The sequence below is a fragment of the Cucurbita maxima genome, unplaced genomic scaffold (assembly GCF_002738345.1).
Source record: "Cucurbita maxima cultivar Rimu unplaced genomic scaffold, Cmax_1.0 Cma_Scf00017, whole genome shotgun sequence".
NCBI classification, from domain to species: domain Eukaryota; kingdom Viridiplantae; phylum Streptophyta; class Magnoliopsida; order Cucurbitales; family Cucurbitaceae; genus Cucurbita; species Cucurbita maxima.
Genome location: NW_019272033.1, coordinates 1,405,494 through 1,428,548, shown reverse-complemented (window position 1 = coordinate 1,428,548; position 23,055 = coordinate 1,405,494). Strand labels below are relative to the sequence as shown.

General features: G+C 34.1%; 4 protein-coding genes across 4 annotated transcripts; all 4 read left to right on the top strand.

The window, feature by feature from the left end:
* Positions 1 to 1,667: 1,667 nt before the first annotated feature.
* On the top strand, positions 1,668 to 2,997 carry LOC111492344 (gibberellin 3-beta-dioxygenase 1-like). Its single transcript, XM_023141656.1, has 2 exons — positions 1,668 to 2,186; positions 2,327 to 2,997. Exons 1-2 carry the CDS (start codon positions 1,726 to 1,728, stop codon positions 2,910 to 2,912), a joined length of 1,047 nt encoding a protein of 348 aa, XP_022997424.1. The 5' UTR covers positions 1,668 to 1,725; the 3' UTR covers positions 2,913 to 2,997.
* A 2,657-nt stretch (positions 2,998 to 5,654) lies between these two features.
* LOC111492352 (gibberellin 3-beta-dioxygenase 1-like) lies at positions 5,655 to 6,930 on the top strand. Its single transcript, XM_023141665.1, has 2 exons — positions 5,655 to 6,124; positions 6,251 to 6,930. The coding sequence occupies exons 1-2, from the start codon at positions 5,670 to 5,672 to the stop codon at positions 6,834 to 6,836; spliced, it is 1,041 nt and encodes a 346-aa protein (XP_022997433.1). The 5' UTR covers positions 5,655 to 5,669; the 3' UTR covers positions 6,837 to 6,930.
* A 7,257-nt stretch (positions 6,931 to 14,187) lies between these two features.
* LOC111492353 (gibberellin 3-beta-dioxygenase 1-like) lies at positions 14,188 to 15,557 on the top strand. Its single transcript, XM_023141666.1, has 2 exons — positions 14,188 to 14,686; positions 14,797 to 15,557. Exons 1-2 carry the CDS (start codon positions 14,232 to 14,234, stop codon positions 15,380 to 15,382), a joined length of 1,041 nt encoding a protein of 346 aa, XP_022997434.1. The 5' UTR covers positions 14,188 to 14,231; the 3' UTR covers positions 15,383 to 15,557.
* A 3,968-nt stretch (positions 15,558 to 19,525) lies between these two features.
* Positions 19,526 to 20,893, top strand: LOC111492356 (gibberellin 3-beta-dioxygenase 1-like). Its single transcript, XM_023141668.1, has 2 exons — positions 19,526 to 20,023; positions 20,150 to 20,893. The coding sequence occupies exons 1-2, from the start codon at positions 19,569 to 19,571 to the stop codon at positions 20,733 to 20,735; spliced, it is 1,041 nt and encodes a 346-aa protein (XP_022997436.1). The 5' UTR covers positions 19,526 to 19,568; the 3' UTR covers positions 20,736 to 20,893.
* The last annotated feature ends 2,162 nt before the right edge of the window (positions 20,894 to 23,055 follow it).

Below are 23,055 nucleotides of genomic sequence, written 5' to 3'. Positions count from 1 at the left end.
TTTTTTTTTTTTTTTTTTTTTTTTTGTGTGTTAAACTTTTAATATTGTTTAATAATGTTTGAATGGTTTATTATTTAATCATGCAAATGTATGATTTTTTATTAGAGGGCAATTATGGAAGAACATTAGCAAAAAGTGTTGTTGTCACGTCCACAAAGGCGAACATATATTAATTAAAATATTAAAAGAATTACTAGGGGCAAAAAATGTATATTTTTCTTATTATTTTATTAAAAAATATTATAAATGTTTTAGTTTTCTTTTGTGTTTGTGATCCACAATTTTAATAAGAATTCCATTTAAAGGAATATTATGTTTCCTAATTTTTTCAATTCTCTCTAATTAATTAAAAAAAATCATTAAACTTTAATGAAAAAACCTAAACATGGAAAATACAAGTCAACAATTAAACATGAGTATTGACTTTATTAATATTTTTAATGACGTGACAATATAATTGGCCAATATATTATTATTTAAAAAATATTTATGAAATAATACAAAATAAAAAAAATAATTTTTAAAAATAGTTTCGTACATATTTTTTTAAATAATTAAAAAAAATTCTTATTATAAGCAATGGACTTATACGTTCAATTTAGAAATACAAAATAGATAGTGCCGTGAACGTCATAACATAAATTCTAGTAAGAAAATGAAAGCCGTGAAAAATACTAGTAAGTAGCTCCACTAATGGGGTTAGGTAATGCAAACACATGCATACATGATGAGACCTATCATTCTTAAAACATCTAAGCATGAACTTGATATCTTTTTAGCCCGGTCAAGGTTGAATGTGTGATACTTCCCCACACACGACTCATGGACCTATTAGGCGGGCTCGTAGCTCGATGGGCTAAATGTGCTTATGCGTCATTAGAGACTACAAAGGAACAAGGCCACATGATATCATGGCGAACATAAATATCGAAATTATGCATCTAATGGAGAAGTATCCTGATGCGCATGATACACATAAATGCATGAAGTCATCATGACTTTTAATTATAGAATATAATAAGAAACAACATGTTATATATGCATAATACTGATCATGACTTTCATCATGCATAATCATTAGTATAGTATAGATCTATAACATGGTTTCATGTAGCATGACATAGCATGACATAATAGGACATCACATAACATACATAACATAACATCATACAATTGTAGACGGTTCCATGTGCTTGTCGACGATAGACCACGACAATGTTAATTATGGCTAGGGACACAAAGTGTCCGTGAGCCAGCAAAGTTCACAAAAAGGGTTTTCATGGAGGAGTTTTGTCATTTCTCAAGGGCGTTGCACTTCTAAGCGTGGAAAAGGGTTTGGTGATTGAGGGAATGTGAGTTAGAAACCTTGCGTGATCTCCACTACTCACTCACGTTTTGAACGATACTTGATTCAATGCATCCAAGATATATCAATTATCGAAAAGACCTAAACTACCTTCCATAACAATCCATTCTTATCCTATTTCTTTCTTATTTACAATAACAAATCTCCTCTAAACATTCCATTTAAATTATTCTGTTTGTTTCTTACTTAAAAAAAAAAAAAAAGCAATAACCCTTCCATAAATGGTGAGTTTGCCAAAACTGGATCCTCCATGGATTTACAAGTTCTTTTGAAATTTATAAATGAAAGCTGTAAGTAAGCTTCGTATTTCAATATATCTTGATCGTAATTTTATTGGTTTTGTGTGTAGCTACCTAAATATGTCTAATCAAGAGCTTCCTCCGGCAAGCCAATTGATTCCTCTGGACTTCAGCTCAGTTCAAACTATTCCTGAATCTCACTTATGGCCTAACCTTGATGAATTATCGAGGAAGATCGAACCAGACAAAATGCTCTCGATCCCAGTTGTCGATCTTAACGACGATAATGTGTCGGAACTCATAGGGAAAGCCTGCGAGAATTGGGGAATGTTTCAGTTGATTAATCATGGTATCTCAAAAACCCTAATAGCTGAAACCGAGGAAGTGGCTCGATGTCTTTTCGCTCTTCCAAAAAGCCAGAAGATGAAGACATTACAGGCTCCCGGAACCCCCACCGGCTACTGCATGGCCGGAATATCGAAGTATTATGAGAAACTAATGTGGCATGAAGGATTTACCATCCTAGATTCTCCAGTTGATGGTTTTAAGAAACTCTGGCCATCAGACTACCAACGGTTCTGGTAAATCCATGCAACTTTTTTCATGCATGTACACAATTAGGGTCTAGGGTTTAAGGTTTATGTTATTACTCTGAATCCCAACAATTTTTATATTCCCTAATTGGATTCTAACATTTTTTTTTTTTTTTTTTTTGATCAAGTGATATAATGGAAGAATACCGACTCAAAATGAAGGCTTTAGCTGATAAGCTAATAAGCTTAATCTTCAAGTTTCTTGGCATCTCCGATGAAGAGATGGTGAAGCTATTGCCTTACATCGACCCAATCACCGGAAAACCCCACATGGCTTTGCGTTTGAACTCGTATCCGCCATGCCCTGATCCAAGCAAAGTCATTGGCCTCGCGGCCCACACCGACACCTCCCTCTTCACCATGCTTCACCAGGCACGCAAATATGGGCTACAGATCTTCAACGAGAAAGAAGGTTGGATTCCTCTAGCTCGGAGGAGCGACACGCTCATTATTAACATCGGTGATTTCCTCCAAATTATATCGAATGGTCGGTTTCATAGCATTCCTCACCGGGTGATGATACAAGAGACTGATGAGAGTACGATGTCGATGGCCTTTTTCTATTATCCACCGAGTCATTTAAACGTATCACCTTATTGTAAGCCATTGAGTGAAACCCCACAGACTCCCATTTATAAAGGGGTGAACGTGAAAGAATATTTCGCCATCAAGGCCAAGAACTCGGGGAACGGAATTCCTGCCATAACAATATGATCTTTCACATTCCAAGCCCTCTTGTTTGCTTCATTTTCAAATTGAAATAAGTTTGTTAAACTGTTGATGTGGGGGCAGTTTTTAATAGATGCTGTAATAGAGTATAAAACTATAACTTATATATATATATATATTGTTATAAAAACATTTAATAGCATTTTATTAAAGCTATAATATATTAAATATAGTTAAAATATTAGGTTATCTTAACTATATTAGGTTAACCAAAGTAAAATTAAATAAATTTAAGACAGAAATTATCATAATCTTGTTAGAAAGATGAATAAGATATGTTGGAAGACACGAGAACCCTCTTAGTATAAACTAATTTGATCTTGTTGCTATGATGAACAAAGTGTTCTGCCACGGTCTTCAGTACTCCTATTTCGGAGGAAAAGACCGTCTCTTTGGTGGTCTTGTGTCTTGGCTAAATGTTGTCGGGACAATCATTTAAAAAAAAATAGAAATAATACCACAACAAGACAACTAATGAAAACAAGCTCGATCATGTAACTTAGCCCAATATCACAACATTTCAATGAGAGATAGTGCACTTACACTTACAGTTGTACTATAGGTTATAGGTTAAATCGATAAGCAAAATTCTTACTTTGTCAAATAATATGGCACAGTACATTCCTCCAAGCTCTTGGCTACATCAACTAAAATAGATGATAATCAGACCCGCATGATATCATGACAGACATAAATATCAAAGTTACACGTCCAATTTAATATAACATAACAGGGAAGTATCCTGATATACATGACACTCATAAATGCATGAGATCCTCGTGACTTTTAACCTCAGCATTTAATAAGAAACAATTCGTTCTTCCAGTTATTCATGTCATAATAAACATACAAGTTGTATAATGTTGGATCAGTAATGGCAACCGTAGAGGGATGAATAGAGTTTTAACCCTAAATAAAAATATTTAAAGTGATTAATTTTTCTATTAAATAGTTGAAGAAATAACCATAAACCATTATAAAAAAAAAAAAAAAAAAACTTAGAAATGCAATAAATCTTAAAAAGAATTTTGAAATTAAATACGGAAGAGTTAGAGTTAGAAAATATAACACCGTGGCTTTATAGTATTTGAGTCAAACTCGACCTACTCCACCTCCTCAAGTGCCTCTTGTGAATTTGAATAAATTTTTCTCGACTCTTTCTTCGAATCAGTGCCCAACCACTACACTGCTCTTTCCACGAATTCAAGAGCAAACTCAATCATTTTCACGACTCAGGATCAAATCGGTACAAACACTACAAGAAATAATAGATACGATAGCTTACGAAAAACGCAATTGTAAACTTTTTATAGATTTCTCATACGTTTTGGCGACCTATGTTATTAAAAGTCTGAGATTTTTTATAGTGTTTTTTTACGTCCATAATGGATGCTATAATAAATTATGAAACTATAGCTTATATATGTTATGAAAATATTTTATAGCACTTTTTTTTTTTTAAATATTATTCTATTTTTAACTTATAATAGCATTTATTTAACGTTATTATATAATATTTATAGCTTTAATATTATGTTATAATAATATTATTTAATCTTTTATGTTTTTATTTATGACTTTAAATGGTTCAACAATGTATTTACCCACCTCAATTAGATACATAAGATTAGGAAACACTGAGGAAACATATTATTAAAATCTACCCCGTACCCAACTCTGTTCTTCCAACTATTTTAACTCATTGAGCAGTGCAATATCTCCTTAGAGCAAGATACCTTAAACCAAGGCCTACATTTCCTTAATCAAGAGGAGCAAGATATCTTAAACTATTAAGTCCTTATCATGAAATGCTGCAATTTTTTCAAACCCTCTTTCGATTTTCCTTGCTGGCCCCAACCCATCGAGGGAAAGCTCGATAACTCTGCCATTGATGAGGTTGCATTTAACGAACTCCCAGGAACAAGGAGAATCATCGTCTTCATTCCAGGACGCAAGAAAGGAAGAAGGGTCGTGGAGGACAGACTTGAACAGATCAACTTCAATTGACAAAGAAAGAGGAAGGAGAGAAGATTGCCACTGAAGCAGTAAGCCTAACCCTAACCTAAGGGAAGAAGATTTCACTTTCCTTCAAATTTATTTTCGGTATTTTTTTCTGTATTATTATTTTTTTTTTCTGTTTCCTATGTGTTTGTCGACTGTAGACCAGGACCATGCTAATTATGGCTAGGGACGCAAAGTTACCGTGCGCCAGCAAAGTTCACGAAAAGGGTTTTCATTTGGGAGTTATGTCCTCTCTCAAGGGTGTTGCACTACTAAGCGTGGAAAAGGGTTTGGTGATTGAGGGAACATGTGAATTAGATACCTTGCGTGATCTTCACTGCTCGTCGGAAATCTCACATTTTGAACGATGCCTGATTCAATGCATCCAAGGCATATCAATTATAAAAAAGACCTAAACTACCTTCCATAACAATCCATTCTTACCTTATTTCTTTCTTTTTTTTGCAAAAACATTAATCTCCCCTAGACATTCAATTTAAATTACTCTCTTTGTTTCTTACTTAAAAACAGCAACAATCCTTCCATAAATGGTGAGCTTGATTTACTACTTCTTTTTAAGTTTATAAATTAAACATTAAAAAAAGCAACCATCCTTCCATAAATGGTGAACTTGATTTACTACTTCTTTTTAAGTTTATAAATTGAAGCAGGAAGTAAGCTTAGTATTTCAACATACCTTGATCTTAATCTCATTGGCTTTTTGTGTGCAGCTACCTAAATATGGATAAGCTTCCTGCCGTAGGCCTTTTGACTCCTCTGGACCTCAGCACAGTTGAGGCTGTTCCTGAATCTCACGTATGGCCTCACCTCGATGAATCATCGCAGAAGTTCGAATCGGACAAAACGGTCTCGATCCCGGTTGTCGATTTTAACGACGACAATGTGTTGGAGCTCATAGGGAAAGCCTGCGAGGAGTGGGGAATGTTTCAGTTGATTAATCATGGTATCCCGAAAACCCTAACAGCAGAAACCGAGGAGGTGGCTCGATGTCTTTTCGCTCTTCCAAAAAGCCAGAAGATGAAGACATTAAATGTTCCCGGAACCGCCAACGGCTACTGCATGGCCAGATTAACGAAGCATCATGACAAAATGATGTGGCATGAAGGATTCACCGTCATAGGTTCTCCGGTTGATGATTTTAAGAAACTCTGGCCATCGGACTACCAACCGTTCTGGTAAATCCATGCAACTTTTTTCATGCATGTACACAATTAGGGTTTAGGGTTTATGTTTAAGTGATTATTACTCTAAATCTTGGCTGATTGGATTCTTACTTTCTTTTCATTTTTTTTTTAATCAAGTGATAAAGTGGAAGAATACCAACTTAAAATGAAGGCTTTAGCTGATAAGCTAATAAGCTTAATCTTCAAGTATCTTGGCGTCTCCGATGAAGAGATGGTGAAGAAGTTGTCTTACATCGACCCGGCCACCGGAAAACCCCACTTGGCTTTGCGCTTGAACTCGTTTCCTCCATGCCCTGAACCAAGCAAAGTCATGGGCCTCGCGGCCCACACTGACACCTCCCTCTTCACCATGCTTCACCAGGCACGCAGAGAGGGGCTACAGATCTTAAACGAGAAAGAAGGCTGGCTTCCGCTGGCTCCGAGGAGAGACGCTCTCATCATTAACATCGGCGACTTCCTCCAAATTATATCGAACGGGCGGTTTCATAGCGTTCCTCACCGGGTGATGATACGAGAGACTGAGAAGACTACGATGTCGATGGCATATTTCTTTCATCCACCAGGTCATTTATACGTAGCACCTTATTGTAAGCCATTGAGTGAAACCCTACAGACTCCCATTTATAAAGGAGTGAACGTGAAAGAATATTTCATCATCAAGGCTAAAGCCTCGGGGAAGGGAATTGCTGCCCTAACAACATGATGTTTCATATTGAAAACCTCTTGTTTGCTTCATTTTCAGAAGGGTTTCCAAAAAATAAGCTCGTTAAACTGTTCATGTGGGGCAGCTTTTAAATGGTTTAGTTTGATGATCATACACAGCCATGCAATAAATATGGAAACTTGCATGTAATATTCTCGTGTGTTTTAAATTTTTTTAAAATTTTCTGTCAGTTCCATGCATGTTCAAATCCCTTCTCTCTAACAGCCACCCAAACATTCAATTCTAACCAAGTTATATCATCTCCCTTTTTGAAAATGATTTTTTTTTTTTAATTTTTGGAATCTATACATAGAGTAGATAAGAGGTACATAAATGAACCAACACCATATTTGAATGTGAGCGATCCTAAAGATATAAGGACTAAGAAATGTTTAAAAGAATTTAAACTTACTACTTAAGGCAACAAGGAAATCGGCCCAAGGAAAAGCTCTGATATCACATGATAAGGAATCAACCCAAGGGAAAGCTCTAATGCCAAATGATAAGGAAATTGGCCCAAGGGAAAGCTCTCATATCACATGATAAAGAATCACTACAAGTGAAGTAAGATTCAGATTACCTTGTTGATCGAATATTTCAAGGCAAGAACACTTGTTTGAGATTCGAATAACTTCACAAGCAAAATTGATCATGTCAAGCTTGAATGATTCTACATCCAACCTAAACTACATATAATTGCAAAGAAACGTAGCCACGAAAAGCACAAATGCTCATTTTCCTACATTTTTCCAAGTCTATCTTACAAAGTTAACATATGGCTTAAGCCTCAAAAGTTGTAACATTTATACTTTATGACTATAATTAGCCACGATATAAATGTAACTTTAAAGTAAATACAAAGTCTTAAAATACATTAATGAAATACAATAACTCTAAATTACTCTAAATTGTAATCCACCAAAAATTTATAACAATGAAGTTTCATCGTTCTTCAATGTGGCATGAATTGAAATGTCTTTTGATAATTTCAACAACATTTTCTTCACATCTTCATTGATGTATGTTGTATGATTAATATCTCTTGGTTATATCAGCTTTACTTGAAGCAATTGTATGATGGGTGGCCTTTTGGAAATTTTTCTAAGATGTATGTCGTATATGAATTCCAAATCCCTATCCGAATCCTGGGCATGGGTCGTAACAAATGTTATTAAAGTGATGTCTCTCTCACTAAAATGTGGTTCAGAGATAAACTAAGGAGAATCTGATGGACATGATACACTAAGAAGCATGTAACAATCCATTAGTCCACTATCTTAATTAGTAACTAATTTTATAACAATTTAGTATTTATATTTTAAAATTTATAACAATTAAGTCCTTATAGCCAATTTTATTACACTAATATGTTTTAAAATTTATCACAATTAAGTCTTTATAGACAATTTTATATCACTTAAATATTTCTATTTTAAAATTTATAACAATTAAGTCCTTATAAGCCAATTTTATAACACTTTACTATTTATATTTTAAAATTTATAACAATTAAGTCTTTCATGAAATGCAACGACTCGAAATTCTCTACTTAATGTAAGGTCCGTATTGTATACGTATCATAAACATTAAATGCGAAAAACTTCATTTAAATTCCATAAAACATAACATTTATCTTAAAACTCATGGACTTACTTGTTTCAAAAACAATTTTAAAACGACACAACAAAAGACTAAATAAAATAAATAAGCGTTTAAGTTAAAAACATCCTATTTTAGCCTAAGTTTAAGAAAATAAATACTACTCTCCTATGCATGTGCCATAGTCTTGAGTTACGATGCCGTCGTCAGGAATGCTTTGCCTTAACTTAAAAAATGTAGTAGCACATGACTTGAGTATTTAAAAAAAAATACTTATTGAGTGACCCCAGTATTGGGGTTAAATGCAACAATCACATGCAGATGAGATGATGGGACCTCTCTTTCAATCTGTCTTCCTACGGTGCTGTTCTAACGGGTAATTTGGACGTGTACCATATACTCTACACACAGCCCATACATGTGGGTATGGGCTCACCAGTCAGTTCGCACATCGCTGGGCCACCTTACTTTTCGGACGAGCATACACTGGGAAGTTTCCTAGGGCGGACACCCGCTAGAACTAGTAATCGTCACGGCGGCGCTATGCAAAACATAATGACCGTTGTCCTGCCATTGGATGTACGCGTCCGTACCCTCGTGATGGAATATGGGTATCCCCCAATGCATGAACACACATAATGCATGAACACACATGCATTATGTGTTGTCCTGCCATTGGATGTACGCGTCCGTACCCTCGTGATGGAATATGGGTATCCCCCAATGCATGAACACACATAATGCATGAGGTCTCAATATTTCTACTTTTATCATTAATGAACATAATCCCGCTATCATCTTTCATGCTTAACATTTCATTTCTCAGTTTTTCAGTCTACATATCATACATAATTCTAACGGGGTTACATTTCATTTCATTTATCGTGATATCATGTCATTCATAATATGCTGTATGCGTACAATTTAGAAAACATAACATAACGCTCCATGCTTTTAACATGTCGTTTCATATCGAGCAATTCATACAACAATTACCTCAATGTTCACACAAAACAATCTAAAAATAACATATCACATCACAATATATCATAACCATATTCTTTCATCAATCTCCCCTATCCATAGCACTCCGGTATGTAACCTAACCTTAACGTTTCATGAACGTATCTTACTCCTATCGTTAGATTTCGTTTTGTGCATCCTTCTCGTATCCTATAAAAAACATATCTTTGAACACATCGTACCATAATTATTGTCATACAATTCACATATTATAACATAACATAAACATAATATAAGCATACCGACTCACAGATATCATAATTATCAGTATATATGACATGTGCAGAACCACGGGGCACATGTCAACATCAAATATAACCATGTCGATAGTAAGACCACTTACCTTGATAGCTTAAGTCGTTGTCACGAATATATCTTTAATGAAAGTTTGATTTCATCCTTTGAAATCCGAGTCAACCTATGTAAACGCATGACATCAGTTTCAAGTTTGAACTCCATAACATTATCTCTAATCTACCTTGTTCCATTCTTAAAAGTCTTAAAATGTTATATATATATATATATATATATATATATAAATAAAGAATGTTATATTCACTAAATATCTTATTTTCTATTATTACTGTTATTGGACAAAATTTAATGGAGTTTCTTGTCTTCTAATAATTCGAATTTTATTTTTAAATTATGTTATCAAATCTTTCCCCAATTTTCCCTCCTCATCACCTCGGATTGTATAAATAAATTTTCATCATTTCTTATTTATTTTCTAAACATATATTATTGGTCAATTTTAATTGATAGTTTGCTAATCTGTAATTAAAATATTGAACAGAGGAAAGAAAATGGGATCCTAAATTAATTTCTTATAATTATAACTATTGAAAGTCATTATACTTTTTTCTTCCTACATTTTTCTATTTATTTTTGAACCAACCGTTTCATATTGTGCGGTGGGTTGAGGAGAGAGAATGAGATTGGAATGAGAGATTAGTGAAGAGAGGTGGATAAGTTTTATTTTATTTTTTATTTTGAAGTAATACTTGTTAGTTATTTATTTATGAATTATTATTATAACTATTATTTTGATGTATATTTTTTTTTTATAATATACATATATATATATATATATATATATATATATATATATATATATTACATGAAAATTATGGTTGAAATAAAATGAGATCTCTTACCCGTGTAGATCGATAAATTGATTATACATTAAATGCGCTCTTAAACTTCAAAGACTGTAATCACGTATAAAGATGGTCGCATAATATTAATAGATTATTATTATTTTTTAATAATAGGGACAAAATGGTTATACATTTTAAACATAGGGATTAAATGGTTAATGCATAAATTAAAAAAATCATTACAAACTTGACCATACATTGATTAATTTGGCATACAAACTCAGATTTAGAGACTAAAAAATTATTAATTTTATAAAGATGGACAAAAGGTGATGAGGTTAATGCAAGCTGTGTGTCACGGTCATGCTCGTCCAGGGCGTGTTGCCCATGGCCGCATGCCTATGGCAAGCCAAACCCTTGTCATGTCTTTTCATTCTAGTGTTTTTACTTTTGTAGTTCTAGGGCGTATGACATCTCAAAAATATCATGTCTAGGCCTGCGAGACATGAAATGCCTCAAAATGTACTATAGGGGATATGACTAGTTGTCAGCTTTTCCCTACCCAAGGTTATATATGCTAAGCCGTTGTTATCTCTCTCTTGCTTGCTTATATAACGTCTCTTTCAAAAATCTCTCTTTCAAAAATCTCTCTCTACCCTCGTTTTCCAAAACCTTCTTTTAAAACCGAGACTAAAGGTTTGATCATACGTCGCTTGGCCGTAGGCGACGCAAGTACAAATTGGCTTAGTTCACTTGTCGTTGGAAAGTGAGTGCCGCACAATCACTAGTCCGCTGCCTTTAAAAGTGCGATTGTGTCACTGTGCTCCTAAATTAAGTACTAGCCACCAAAATTAGGGAGTGGAAACTCAAAAATATATGTCCGCCAAAGCTTATTTTAATACTAAAAATAAACCTTCCCCCAAAAAACATTCTTATTATAAAATATGGAATTTCATTAGACTCTTAATTGACCACTAAATAAGATTATGTTTTTTTAAGACACCATTAAATCGGATACAAACAAAAATGATTCTCGAACATTAATTTTTCTATAATTACAAAGTCTAGAGAGCAAAATATGGAAAAATTATTAAATTTTTGTAACATAATCGTGAATTAATCCATTAGTAATGCTTTACTAATTTTATACCTAATATTAAACTATATTATAAGTTACTAATATCTAATATGAAGCTCAAAAGTAAGAGGAAAGAGTTCAAAAATATTAACCTGACTTTGGGGAACAAGATCAGGCTTCTCTTTTAATCTTCAATTACTTTGCAATATTTTTTAAGAAAACGTGCATTGATATGTGTTTTGATCCTATCCGAAAGGTTCTATCCCTTTAAACGTTAGATTCTCATACAAATGCTCTATTCCATAAAAAGTAATAAAAATGTGCAAATATATGCCTACATGATAGTACATATCCTTCTTAAAACATCATAGCATGACCTTGTGATCTTTTCAATCTAGGTAGGGTTGAACATGTGATACTTCCCCACACACGGCTCACGCACGTGCACAAGAGCCCAGAGACGAGCAGACCACAGAAGAAAAGACTTACATGATATCATGACAAGCATAAATATCAAAGCTACACGTCCAATTTAATATAATATAATATGGAAGTATCCTGATACCCATGACACTCATAAATGCATGAGATCCTCGTGACTTTTAATCACAACATTTAATAAGAAACAATTCGTTCTTCCTTTTATGTCATAATAAACATACAAAGTCATAAATATTGGATTAATATGACAACTCTAAAGGGTGAATAGGGTTTTAACAATAAAAATATTTAAACCCAGATCACCAGCTAAGGCCCCTAAATGACCGCTCAGTGATAAAGGAGTGTAGAGACAGCCAAGAGGTTTGCCTAGAAGCAGCCACCCTTGAAAGAGTGTGTAATAGCTCACTGATCGAGCGCTCTTGTGCTGAAAATGAACGAGGCTAAGCTATATGCCGAAGCTGTGGGATGTAAAATTGCATCGATAGGGGAGCGTTCCGCCTTAGAGGGAAGCATGCGCACGAGTAGTGGTGGATGAAGCGGAAGCGAGAACGTTGGCTTGAGTAACACAAACATTGGTGAGAATCCAATGCCCCAAAGACCTAAGGGTTCCTCCACAAGGTTGGTCCCCGAAAACATTGATATTAGATTTTATAATTATGATTTTTTTAAAAAAATAAATAGAATATGACCATTAATACAATAAAATAGTTCAAAAAATAACGATATTCACAATTTGATTCACAATTTCTTTCGTGAGCTATAGTACTTAATTCTTTTTTGTTTGCTTTAATGCCAGTTGGTATTCCAAAAGTCCATTTTCGAAGTCCTGGAGATAAAGATGCATCGTGGGTTGACCTATAGTACGACTTGTCAGATATATTGGGTCAAATGGTATTTTCCCGATCGAGGTATCCTCTCTTTCGTCCAAGACGGATTGATTTCATTATCAAAAATTTGGAGCGTGAAGTGGAATTAGATCTATTTTTTGGGGTATCCAGATTAATATTATCAATTAGAATAATTTATGGTTTTCTCGGTTGTACTAATAAAATGATGTATCCAGGCTCCGCTTAGAAAAAACCCAATTTGAAAATTTGGAAATTTGGAATCTATCTATTCTATGATTACTACTGTATCATATTCTATTTATAAATAGGATTGATAGAAAACTGTTAATTAATGAAGTAATATGATGAATATGTTGGTTGAATATTTGTTTACAAGCCTGAAGTAAATTGAAAAAAAAAAAAGAAGTCGGAGCAAAAAGACATGCTATTGAGGCATTTGTCGTATATGTGCAAATCTAAATCGATTCACAATTTGATTCACAATTTCTACTCATTCCTACTAGAGGAATTCACCGTTTCTACTTTCTTAAACCGTTGAGGTAAATTTACAATTTCTACTCTTTTAGAGAAAATTTACAGTTTTACTCTTCTCGAGTAGATTCACAATTTCTCTCTACAAGAGTAGATTCATAACTTAGATTCATAATTTCTCCCTACAAGAACATTCATAATTTGATTTACAATTTCTCTCTAAAAGAGTGGATTCACAATTTCTCTCTAAAAGGGTAAATTAACAATTTGATTCCCAATTTCTCTGTCTATTTGATCCTTGCAACTATTTACGTACACAAACAGAGAAACATGGAGGCTTTAGAAAAATTTAGATTGAAGTCTAAAATTGGAAATCTCACGTGTTTGGTGATTGTGAGAACGTGTGAGTTAGATACCTTGCGTGATCTTCACTGCTCGTTGGAAATCTCACGTTTTGAACGATACCTGATTCAATGTATCTAAGGCATATCAATTATAAAAAAGACCTAAACTACCTTCCATAACAATCCGTTCTTATCTTATTTCTTTCTTTTTTTTGCAAAAACATTAATCTCCCCTAGACATTCAATTTAAATTACTCTCTTTGTTTCTTACTTAAAAAAAGCAACAATCCTTCCATAAATGGTGAGCTTGATTTACTACTTCTTTTTAAGTTTATAAATTAAACATTAAAAAAAGCAACCATCCTTCCATAAATGGCGAACTTGATTTACTACTTCTTTTTAAGTTTATAAATTGAAGCCGGAAGTAAGCTTAGTATTTCAACATACCTTGATCTTAATCTCATTGGCTTTTTGTGTGCAGCTACCTAAATATGGCAGAGCTTCCTCCCATAGGCCTTTTGACTCCTCTGGACCTCAGCACAGTTGAGACTGTTCCTGAATCTCACGTATGGCCTCACCCCGATGAATCATCGGAGAAGATCGAATCGGCCAAAATGGTATCAATCCCGGTTGTCGATTTTAACGACGACAATGTGTTGGAGCTCATAGGGAAAGCCTGCGAGGAGTGGGGAATGTTTCAGTTGATTAATCATGGTATCCCGAAAACCCTAACAGCCGAAACCGAGGAGGTGGTTCGATGTCTTTTCGCTCTTCCACAAAGCCAGAAGATGAAGACATTAAATGTTCCCGGAACCGTCAACGGCTATTGCATGGCCAGATTAACGAAGCATCATGACAAAATGATGTGGCATGAAGGATTCAACGTCATAGGTTCTCCGGTTGATGATTTTAAGAAACTCTGGCCATCGGACTACCAACGATTCTGGTAAATCCATGCAACTTTTTTAATGTATGTACTTTAGGGTTTATGTTTAACGGTTTATTACTCTAAATCCCAACAATCTTGTGTTTAACTTTCTTTCTTTTTTAATCAAGTGATATAATGGAAGAATACCAACTCAAAATGAAGGCTTTAGCTGATAAGCTAATAAGCTTAATCTTCAAGTTTCTTGGCATCTCCGATGAAGAGATGGTGAAGAAGTTGTCTTATATCGACCCGGCCACCGGAAAACCCCACTTGGCTTTGCGCTTGAACTCGTATCCTCCATGCCCTGAACCAAGTAAAGTCATTGGTCTCGCGGCCCACACTGACACCTCCCTCTTCACCATGCTTCACCAGACACGCAGAGAGGGGCTACAGATCTTGAACGAGAAAGAAGGCTGGCTTCCGCTGGCTCCGAGGAGCGACGCTCTCATTATTAACATCGGCGATTTCCTCCAAATTATATCGAACGGGCGGTTTAGTAGTATTCCTCATCGGGTGATGATACGAGAGACTGAGAAGCCTACGATGTCGATCGCATATTTCTTTCATCCACCACGTCATTTATACATATCACCTTATTGTAAGCCATTGAGTGAAACCCCACAGACTCCCATTTATAAAGGAGTGAACGTGAAAGAATATTTTGTCATCAAGGCTAAAAACAACGCGAATGGAATTGCTGCCCTAACAATATGATGTTTCATATTGAAAACCTCTTGTTTGCTTCATTTTCAGAAGGGTTTCCAAAAAATAAGCTCGTTAAACTGTTCATGTGGGGCAGCTTTTAAATGGTTTAGTTTGATGATCATACACAGCCATGCAATAAATATGGAAACTTGTACCTAATATTCTTGTGTGTGTGTGTATTTTTTTTAATTTTTTTATTTTCTGTCAGTTCTATGCATGTTCAAATCCCTTCTCTCTAACAGCCAACCAACCATTCAATTCTAACAAATTTATATCATCTCACTTTTGAAATTTTTTTTGAAAGTTTTTTGAAATTTTTGGAATTTATACATTTGAGTATATTTGTGATAAATAAGAGGTACATGAATGAACCAACAAATATGATGACTAACAAATGATTAAAACAATTTACAGTTACTACTTATAGCAACAAGGTGCACCTTTCTTTTCCGTGACTCCTTCATAGAACTTCAAGGTTGAGTGTGCTTTTGATAAGGAATCAACTCAGGGAAAGCTCTAATATCACATGATAAGAAAATCGGCCCAAGGGAAAGCTCTGAAACCAAATGACAAAGAATCACTATAAGGGAAGTAAGATTTAGATTACCTTTTTGATCGAATATCTCAAAGCAAGAACATTTTGTTTGATATTCGAATCATTCCACAAGCAAGATTGATCATGTCAAGCTTGAATGATTCTACATGCAACCTAAACTATATAGAATTGCAAAAAAACTTAGTCATTGACTGAGGAAAAACACAAATGCTCCTTTTCCTACATTTTTCCAAGTCTATCTTACAAAGTTAACATATGACTTTATATAGCCTGAAGAGTTTGTAACATTCATACTTTATGACTATAATTAGCCACGATATAAATGTAACTTTAAAGTAAATACAAAGTCTTAAAATATATTAATGAAATACAATAACTCTAAATTGTAATCCACAAAAAATTTATAACAATGAAGTTTCATCATTCTTCAATGTGGCATGAATTGAAATGTCTTTTGATAATTTCAACAACATTTTCTTCACATCTTCATTGAAATATACGGTATGATTGATGTCTTTTGGTTATATCAACTTTACTTGAAGGAATTCCATGTTGGGTGACCTTTTGGAAATTTTTCTAAAATGTATGTGAGTGGGGACAAAATATGCTAAAAAAATTTATCTGTGTGGATAGTTTTCACTCTAAAAAAGGGAATGTACGTCGTATTTGAATTCTTAATCCTGATCCGAATTCTGGGCATGAGTCATAACAAATGTTATTAAAGTGGTACCTCTCTCACTAAAATGTGGTTTGGAGATAAACTAAGGCAGAAGCGGATAGACATGAGACACTAGGATGCATGTAACAATCCATTAGTCCACTAACTTAGTTTGTAACCAATTTTTTAACAATTTAGTATTTATATTTTAAAATTTATAACAATTAAGTCGATTATGGTTGAAATAAAATGAAATCTCTTACACATGTAGATCGATAAATTGATTATACATTAATTGTGTTCTTAAACTTCAAAGACAGTAATAGCGTATAAAGATTGTCGCATAATATTAATAATTATATATATATATATATATATATATATATATATATATATATATGTATATAATATGGACAAAATGGTTATCCATTTTAAACGTGGGGATTAAATGGTTAATGTATAAATTAAAAAAAATCATTATAAACTTGAACACACATTAATTAATTTGGCATAAAAACTCAGATTTAGAGACTAAATTATTAATTTTATAAAGACAGACAAAGGTGATGAGGTTAATTCTGTCCCTAAATTAAGTACTAACACTAAAAATAAACCTTCCCAGAAAAACATTCTTATTACAAAATATGGAATTATATATTTAAAATAATAATAATAATAATAATAATAATAATCTTGGTGCTTTGGACTGTTTCATTAGAGACCAATAAATAAGATTAGGTTATTTTAAGACACCATTAAATCGGATACAACAAAAATGGTTCTCGAAATCTCTTCAAATTCATCATTTATGCGTTCCATTTCTGTAATTAAATATTAATTTTTATATAATTACAAAAGTCTAGAGAGCAGGAAAAATGATTAAATTTTTGTAACATAATCTAATTCAATTAGTTTAAGTTATTATTTGTTAATTTTAATTAAATATGGTTAGTAATGTAGTGAATTAATTAATTAGTAATGCTTTACTAAATTTATACCTAATATTAAACTATATTATAAGTTGTTAATATCTACTATGATGCTCAAAAATAAGATGAAAGAGTTCAAAAATATTAACTGATCTTCGGGAACAAGATCAACACCGTAAGCACGGTCGTAATCTGATTTTGAGGCTTCTCTTCTCATCTTCTTACTCTGCAATATTTTTTTAAAAACGTGCATCGATATGTGTTTTGATCCTATATGAAAGGTTCTATCGCTTTAAATGTTAGATTCTCATTCAAATGCTCTATTCCATGAAAAAATATAAAAACGTGCAAACATACGCATACAGGATAGTACATATCCTTCTTAAAATATCATATCATGACTTTGAGATCTTTTTAGTCTAGGATTGAGCATGTCATATTTTCCCACACACGACTCACACGTGCACATGAACCCATTAGACGAGCAGACCACATAAGAAAAGACTGCATGATATCATGACAAACATAAATATCAAAGCTTCGCGTCCAATTTAATATAACGTAACATGGAAGTATCCTGATACCCATGACACTCGTAAATGCATGAGATCCTCGTGATTTTTAATCACAACATTTAATAAGAAACAATTCATTCTTCCTTTTGTGTCATAATAAACATACAAGTTGTATATATTGGATTCGTATGGCAATCCTAGAGGGATAAATAGGGTTTTAACAATAAAATTATTTAAATATGATTATATTTTCTAATTACAATTAATACACTAAAATAGTTCAAAATTCGATATTAAATATGAAAGAGTTAGAGTTAGAAAATATAACACCATAAAATAAAAAGGTGACCACATGTTTTATATATATAATAAATATTAAAACATTTCAAATTCATTTTTATTATTTATATATATATATATTTTAAAATGTAATAATATAATAATTGATTTCTATAATTCAAATAATTTTATTTCTATTTTAGAGTAATTGAAAATTCCATCGTTTCTTATTCTTCTAAAGTTATAAGTGTCATATTTTGATTGATCTATTATGTCAATTTTGCGGCCATATCATCATCATCGGTATCTTATTTTAACTGAAACTTTTTTGTTTTAGCTTTGATTTGACTGATTGAAAAAGACCTTGAAATTGCTATTCCCAACCTTACATTGTGGATAATTCAAAATACTTATAATTGTTAATAATGAAGGGTAGGTTTGTTATATCGAAATATCAATTAATTAATTAAAATTAATTATTTTGGGATTAAGGGCTAAAAACACAATAGTATATGCATAATACTAGTCATAGAATTCATCATGCAATATCATTAGTGTAATATAAACCTACATCAAAGCTTCACATGACATAACATAGCATGACATAATAGGACATCGCATAACATACCTAACATAACATCATAGGACTATAGACCATTCTATGTGTTTGTCAACCGTAGACCACGACGATGCTAATTATGGCTAGGGACGCAAAGTTACCGTGCGCTAGCAAAGTTCACGAAAAGGGTTTTCATGTGGGAGTTATGTCCTCTCTCAAGGGCGTTGCACTACTAAACGTGGAAAAGGGATTGGTGATTGAGGGAATGTGTGAATTAGATACCTTGCGTGATCTTCACTACTCATTAGAAATCTCACGTTTTGAACGATGCCTGATTCAATGCATCTAAGGCATATCAATTATAAAAAAGACCTAAACTACCTTCCATACCAATCAGTTCTTATCATATTTCTTTCTTTTTTGCAAAAACATTAATCTCCTCTAGACATTCAATTTAAATTACTCTCTTTGTTTCTTACTTTAAAAATGCAACAATCCTTCCATAAATGGTGAGCTTGATTTACTACTACTTTTTAAGTTTATAAATTAAACATTAAAAAAAGCAACCATCCTTCCATAAATGGTGAACTTGATTTACCACTTCTTTTTAAGTTTATAAATTGAAGCCGGAAGTAAGCTTAGTATTTCAACATACCTTGATATTAATCTCATTGGCTTTTTGTGTGCAGCTACCTAAATATGGATAAGCTTCCTGCCGTAGGCCTTTTGACTCCTCTGGACCTCAACACAGTTGAGGCTGTTCCTGAATCTCACGTATGGCCTCACCTCGATGAATCATCGCAGAAGTTCGAATCGGACAAAACGGTCTCGATCCCGGTTGTCGATTTTAACGACGACAATGTGTTGGAGCTCATAGGGAAAGCCTGCGAGGAGTGGGGAATGTTTCAGTTGATTAATCATGGTATCCCGAAAACCCTAACAGCCGAAACCGAGGAGGTGGCTCGATGTCTTTTCGGTCTTCCACAAAGCCAGAAGATGAAGACATTAAATGTTCCCGGAACCGCCAACGGCTACTGCATGGCCAGATTAACGAAGCATCATGACAAAATGATGTGGCATGAAGGATTCACCGTCATAGGTTCTCCGGTTGATGATTTTAAAAAACTCTGGCCATCGGACTACCAACCGTTCTGGTAAATCCATGCAACTTTTTTCATGCATGTACACAATTAGGGTTTAGGGTTTATGTTTAAGTGATTATTACTCTAAATCTTGGCTGATTGGATTCTTACTTTCTTTTCATTTTTTTTTTAATCAAGTGATAAAGTGGAAGAATACCAACTTAAAATGAAGGCTTTAGCTGATAAGCTAATAAGCTTAATCTTCAAGTATCTTGGCATCTCCGATGAAGAGATGGTGAAGAAGTTGTCTTACATCGACCCGGCCACCGGAAAACCCCACTTGGCTTTGCGCTTGAACTCGTTTCCTCCATGCCCTGAACCAAGCAAAGTCATGGGCCTCGCGGCCCACACTGACACCTCCCTCTTCACCATGCTTCACCAGGCACGCAGAGAGGGGCTACAGATCTTAAACGAGAAAGAAGGCTGGCTTCCGCTGGCTCCGAGGAGAGACGCTCTCATCATTAACATCGGCGACTTCCTCCAAATTATATCGAACGGGCGGTTTCATAGCGTTCCTCACCGGGTGATGATACGAGAGACTGAGAAGACTACGATGTCGATGGCATATTTCTTTCATCCACCAGGTCATTTATACGTAGCACCTTATTGTAAGCCATTGAGTGAAACCCTACAGACTCCCATTTATAAAGGAGTGAACGTGAAAGAATATTTCATCATCAAGGCTAAAGCCTCGGGGAAGGGAATTGCTGCCCTAACAATATGATGTTTCATATTGAAAACCTCTTGTTTGCTTCATTTTCAGAAGGGTTTTCAAAAATAAGTTGTGAAACTGTTCATGTGGGGGCAGCTTTTAAATGGTTTAGTTTGATGATCATACACAGCCATGCAATAAATATGGAAACTTGCATGTAATATTCTCGTGTGTTTTAAATTTTTTTAAAATTTTCTGTCAGTTCCATGCATGTTCAAATCCTTTCTCTCTAACATTCACCCAACCATTCAATTCTAACCAATTTATATCATCTCCCTTTTTTAAAATGAAATTTTTTTGAATTTTTTGAATCTATACATTTTAGTATATTTGTGACACACTAGATAAGAGGTACATGAATAAACCAACACCATATTCAAATGTGAGTGATCCTAAAGATATGATGACTAAGAAATGCTTAAAAGAATTTAAACTTATACTCATAGAAACAAGGTGCACCCTTCTTTTCGGTGACTCATTCGTAGAACTTCAAGGTTGAGTGTGCTTTTGATAGGGAATCAGCCCAAGGGAAAGCTCTGAAACCAAATGACAAAAAATCACTCCAAGGGAAGTAAAATTTAGATTACCTTTTTTATCGAATATTTCAAGGCAAGAACACTTGTTTGATATTCGAATCACTCCACAAGCAAGATTGATCATGTCAAGCTTGAATGATTCTACATGCAACATAAACTACATAGAATTGCAAAGAAACTTAGCCATTGACTGAGGAAAAGCACAAACGCTCCTTTTCCTACATTTTTCAAGTCTATCTTACAAAGTTAACATATGGCTTTATATAGCCTCAATAGTTGTAACATTCATATTTTATGACTATAATTAGCCACGATGTAAATGTAACTTTAAATAAAAAGTCTTAAAATACATTAATGAAATACAATAACTTTAAGTTACTCTAAATTATGATCCACCAAAAATTATATAACAATGAAGTTTCATCCTTCTTCAATGTGGCATGAATTGAAATGTCTTTTGATAATTTCAACAACATTTTCTTCACATCTTCATTGAAATATACGGTATGATTGATGTCTTTTGGTTATATCAACTTTACTTGAAGGAATTCTATGTTGGGTGACCTTTTGGAAATTTTTCTAAAATGTATGTGAGTGGGGACAAAATATGCTTAAAAAAATTTATCTGTGTGGATAGTTTTCACTCTAAAAAAGAGAATGTATGTGTATCTGAATTCTTAATCCTGATCCGAATGGGCATGGGTCATAACAAATGTTATTAAAGTGATACCTCTCTCACTAAAATGGGCATGGGTCATAACAAATGTTATTAAAGTGATACCTCTCTCACTAAAATGGGCATGGGTCATAGACATGAGACACTAGGATGCATGTAACAATCCATTAGTCCACTAACTTAGTTTGTAACTGTTAAGGATAGTTGACCGTTCATTATAAGGCAAATATCTAGATATTTGCCTTACATTACGGGTTACCATATTTGCCCTTTTATTAAATGCAAATATATTGTATTCATCGCTATTTCCTTATATTTGTAATTTACCTTATTTCTGTATTCTGTAAATGATTATAATTAAGAGAACTCTCACCACCATTTGGGTGTGGTGGATTAATCAAACATTCACATGGTATCAGAGCCCTTTCGGTTTAACAACCCTGATCCTTTCTTCTCTATGGCTTTCGAATCTTGTTATCATCTTCTTCCTTTCAATACTCTAATCCATATGATCACCATCAAACTTTCTTCCTCCAATTATCTTCTTTGAAAAAGCCAATTTCTCCCTCTCCTTGAGAGTCAAGACATGCTGGGCTATGTCGATGGAACTATGGTTCCACCACCTCGCTTTGAACCAGAAACCTTCTCAACATTCAACCCCAAATATTTGGCATGGAGAGCAGCCGATCAACGACTTCTCTGTCTCCTGCTCTCCTCTCTCACTGAGGAAGCCATGGCTGTTGTTGTTGGTCTCTCTACTGCACGTGATGTTTGGCTTGCGTTGGAAACTACGTTCAGCCATCAGTCAAAAGCTTGTGAACTGAGACTCAAGGATGACTTGCAGTTGATGAAACGTGGCACAAAACCTATTGCTGAGTATGCCCGTGCCTTCAAAAAAATTTGTGACCAACTTCATGCCATTGGCATACCCGTCGAGGACATTGATAAAGTGCACTGGTTCCTTCGTGGACTCGGCACCGAATTTTCAGCTTTTTCTACTGCTCAGATGGCTCTCACCCCTATCCCCTGTTTTGCAGATCTAGTCTCTAAAACTGAAAGTTTTGAGTTGTTCCAGCGCTCCCTTGAGTCCTCTGACTCCACTCCTACAGCATTTACAGCC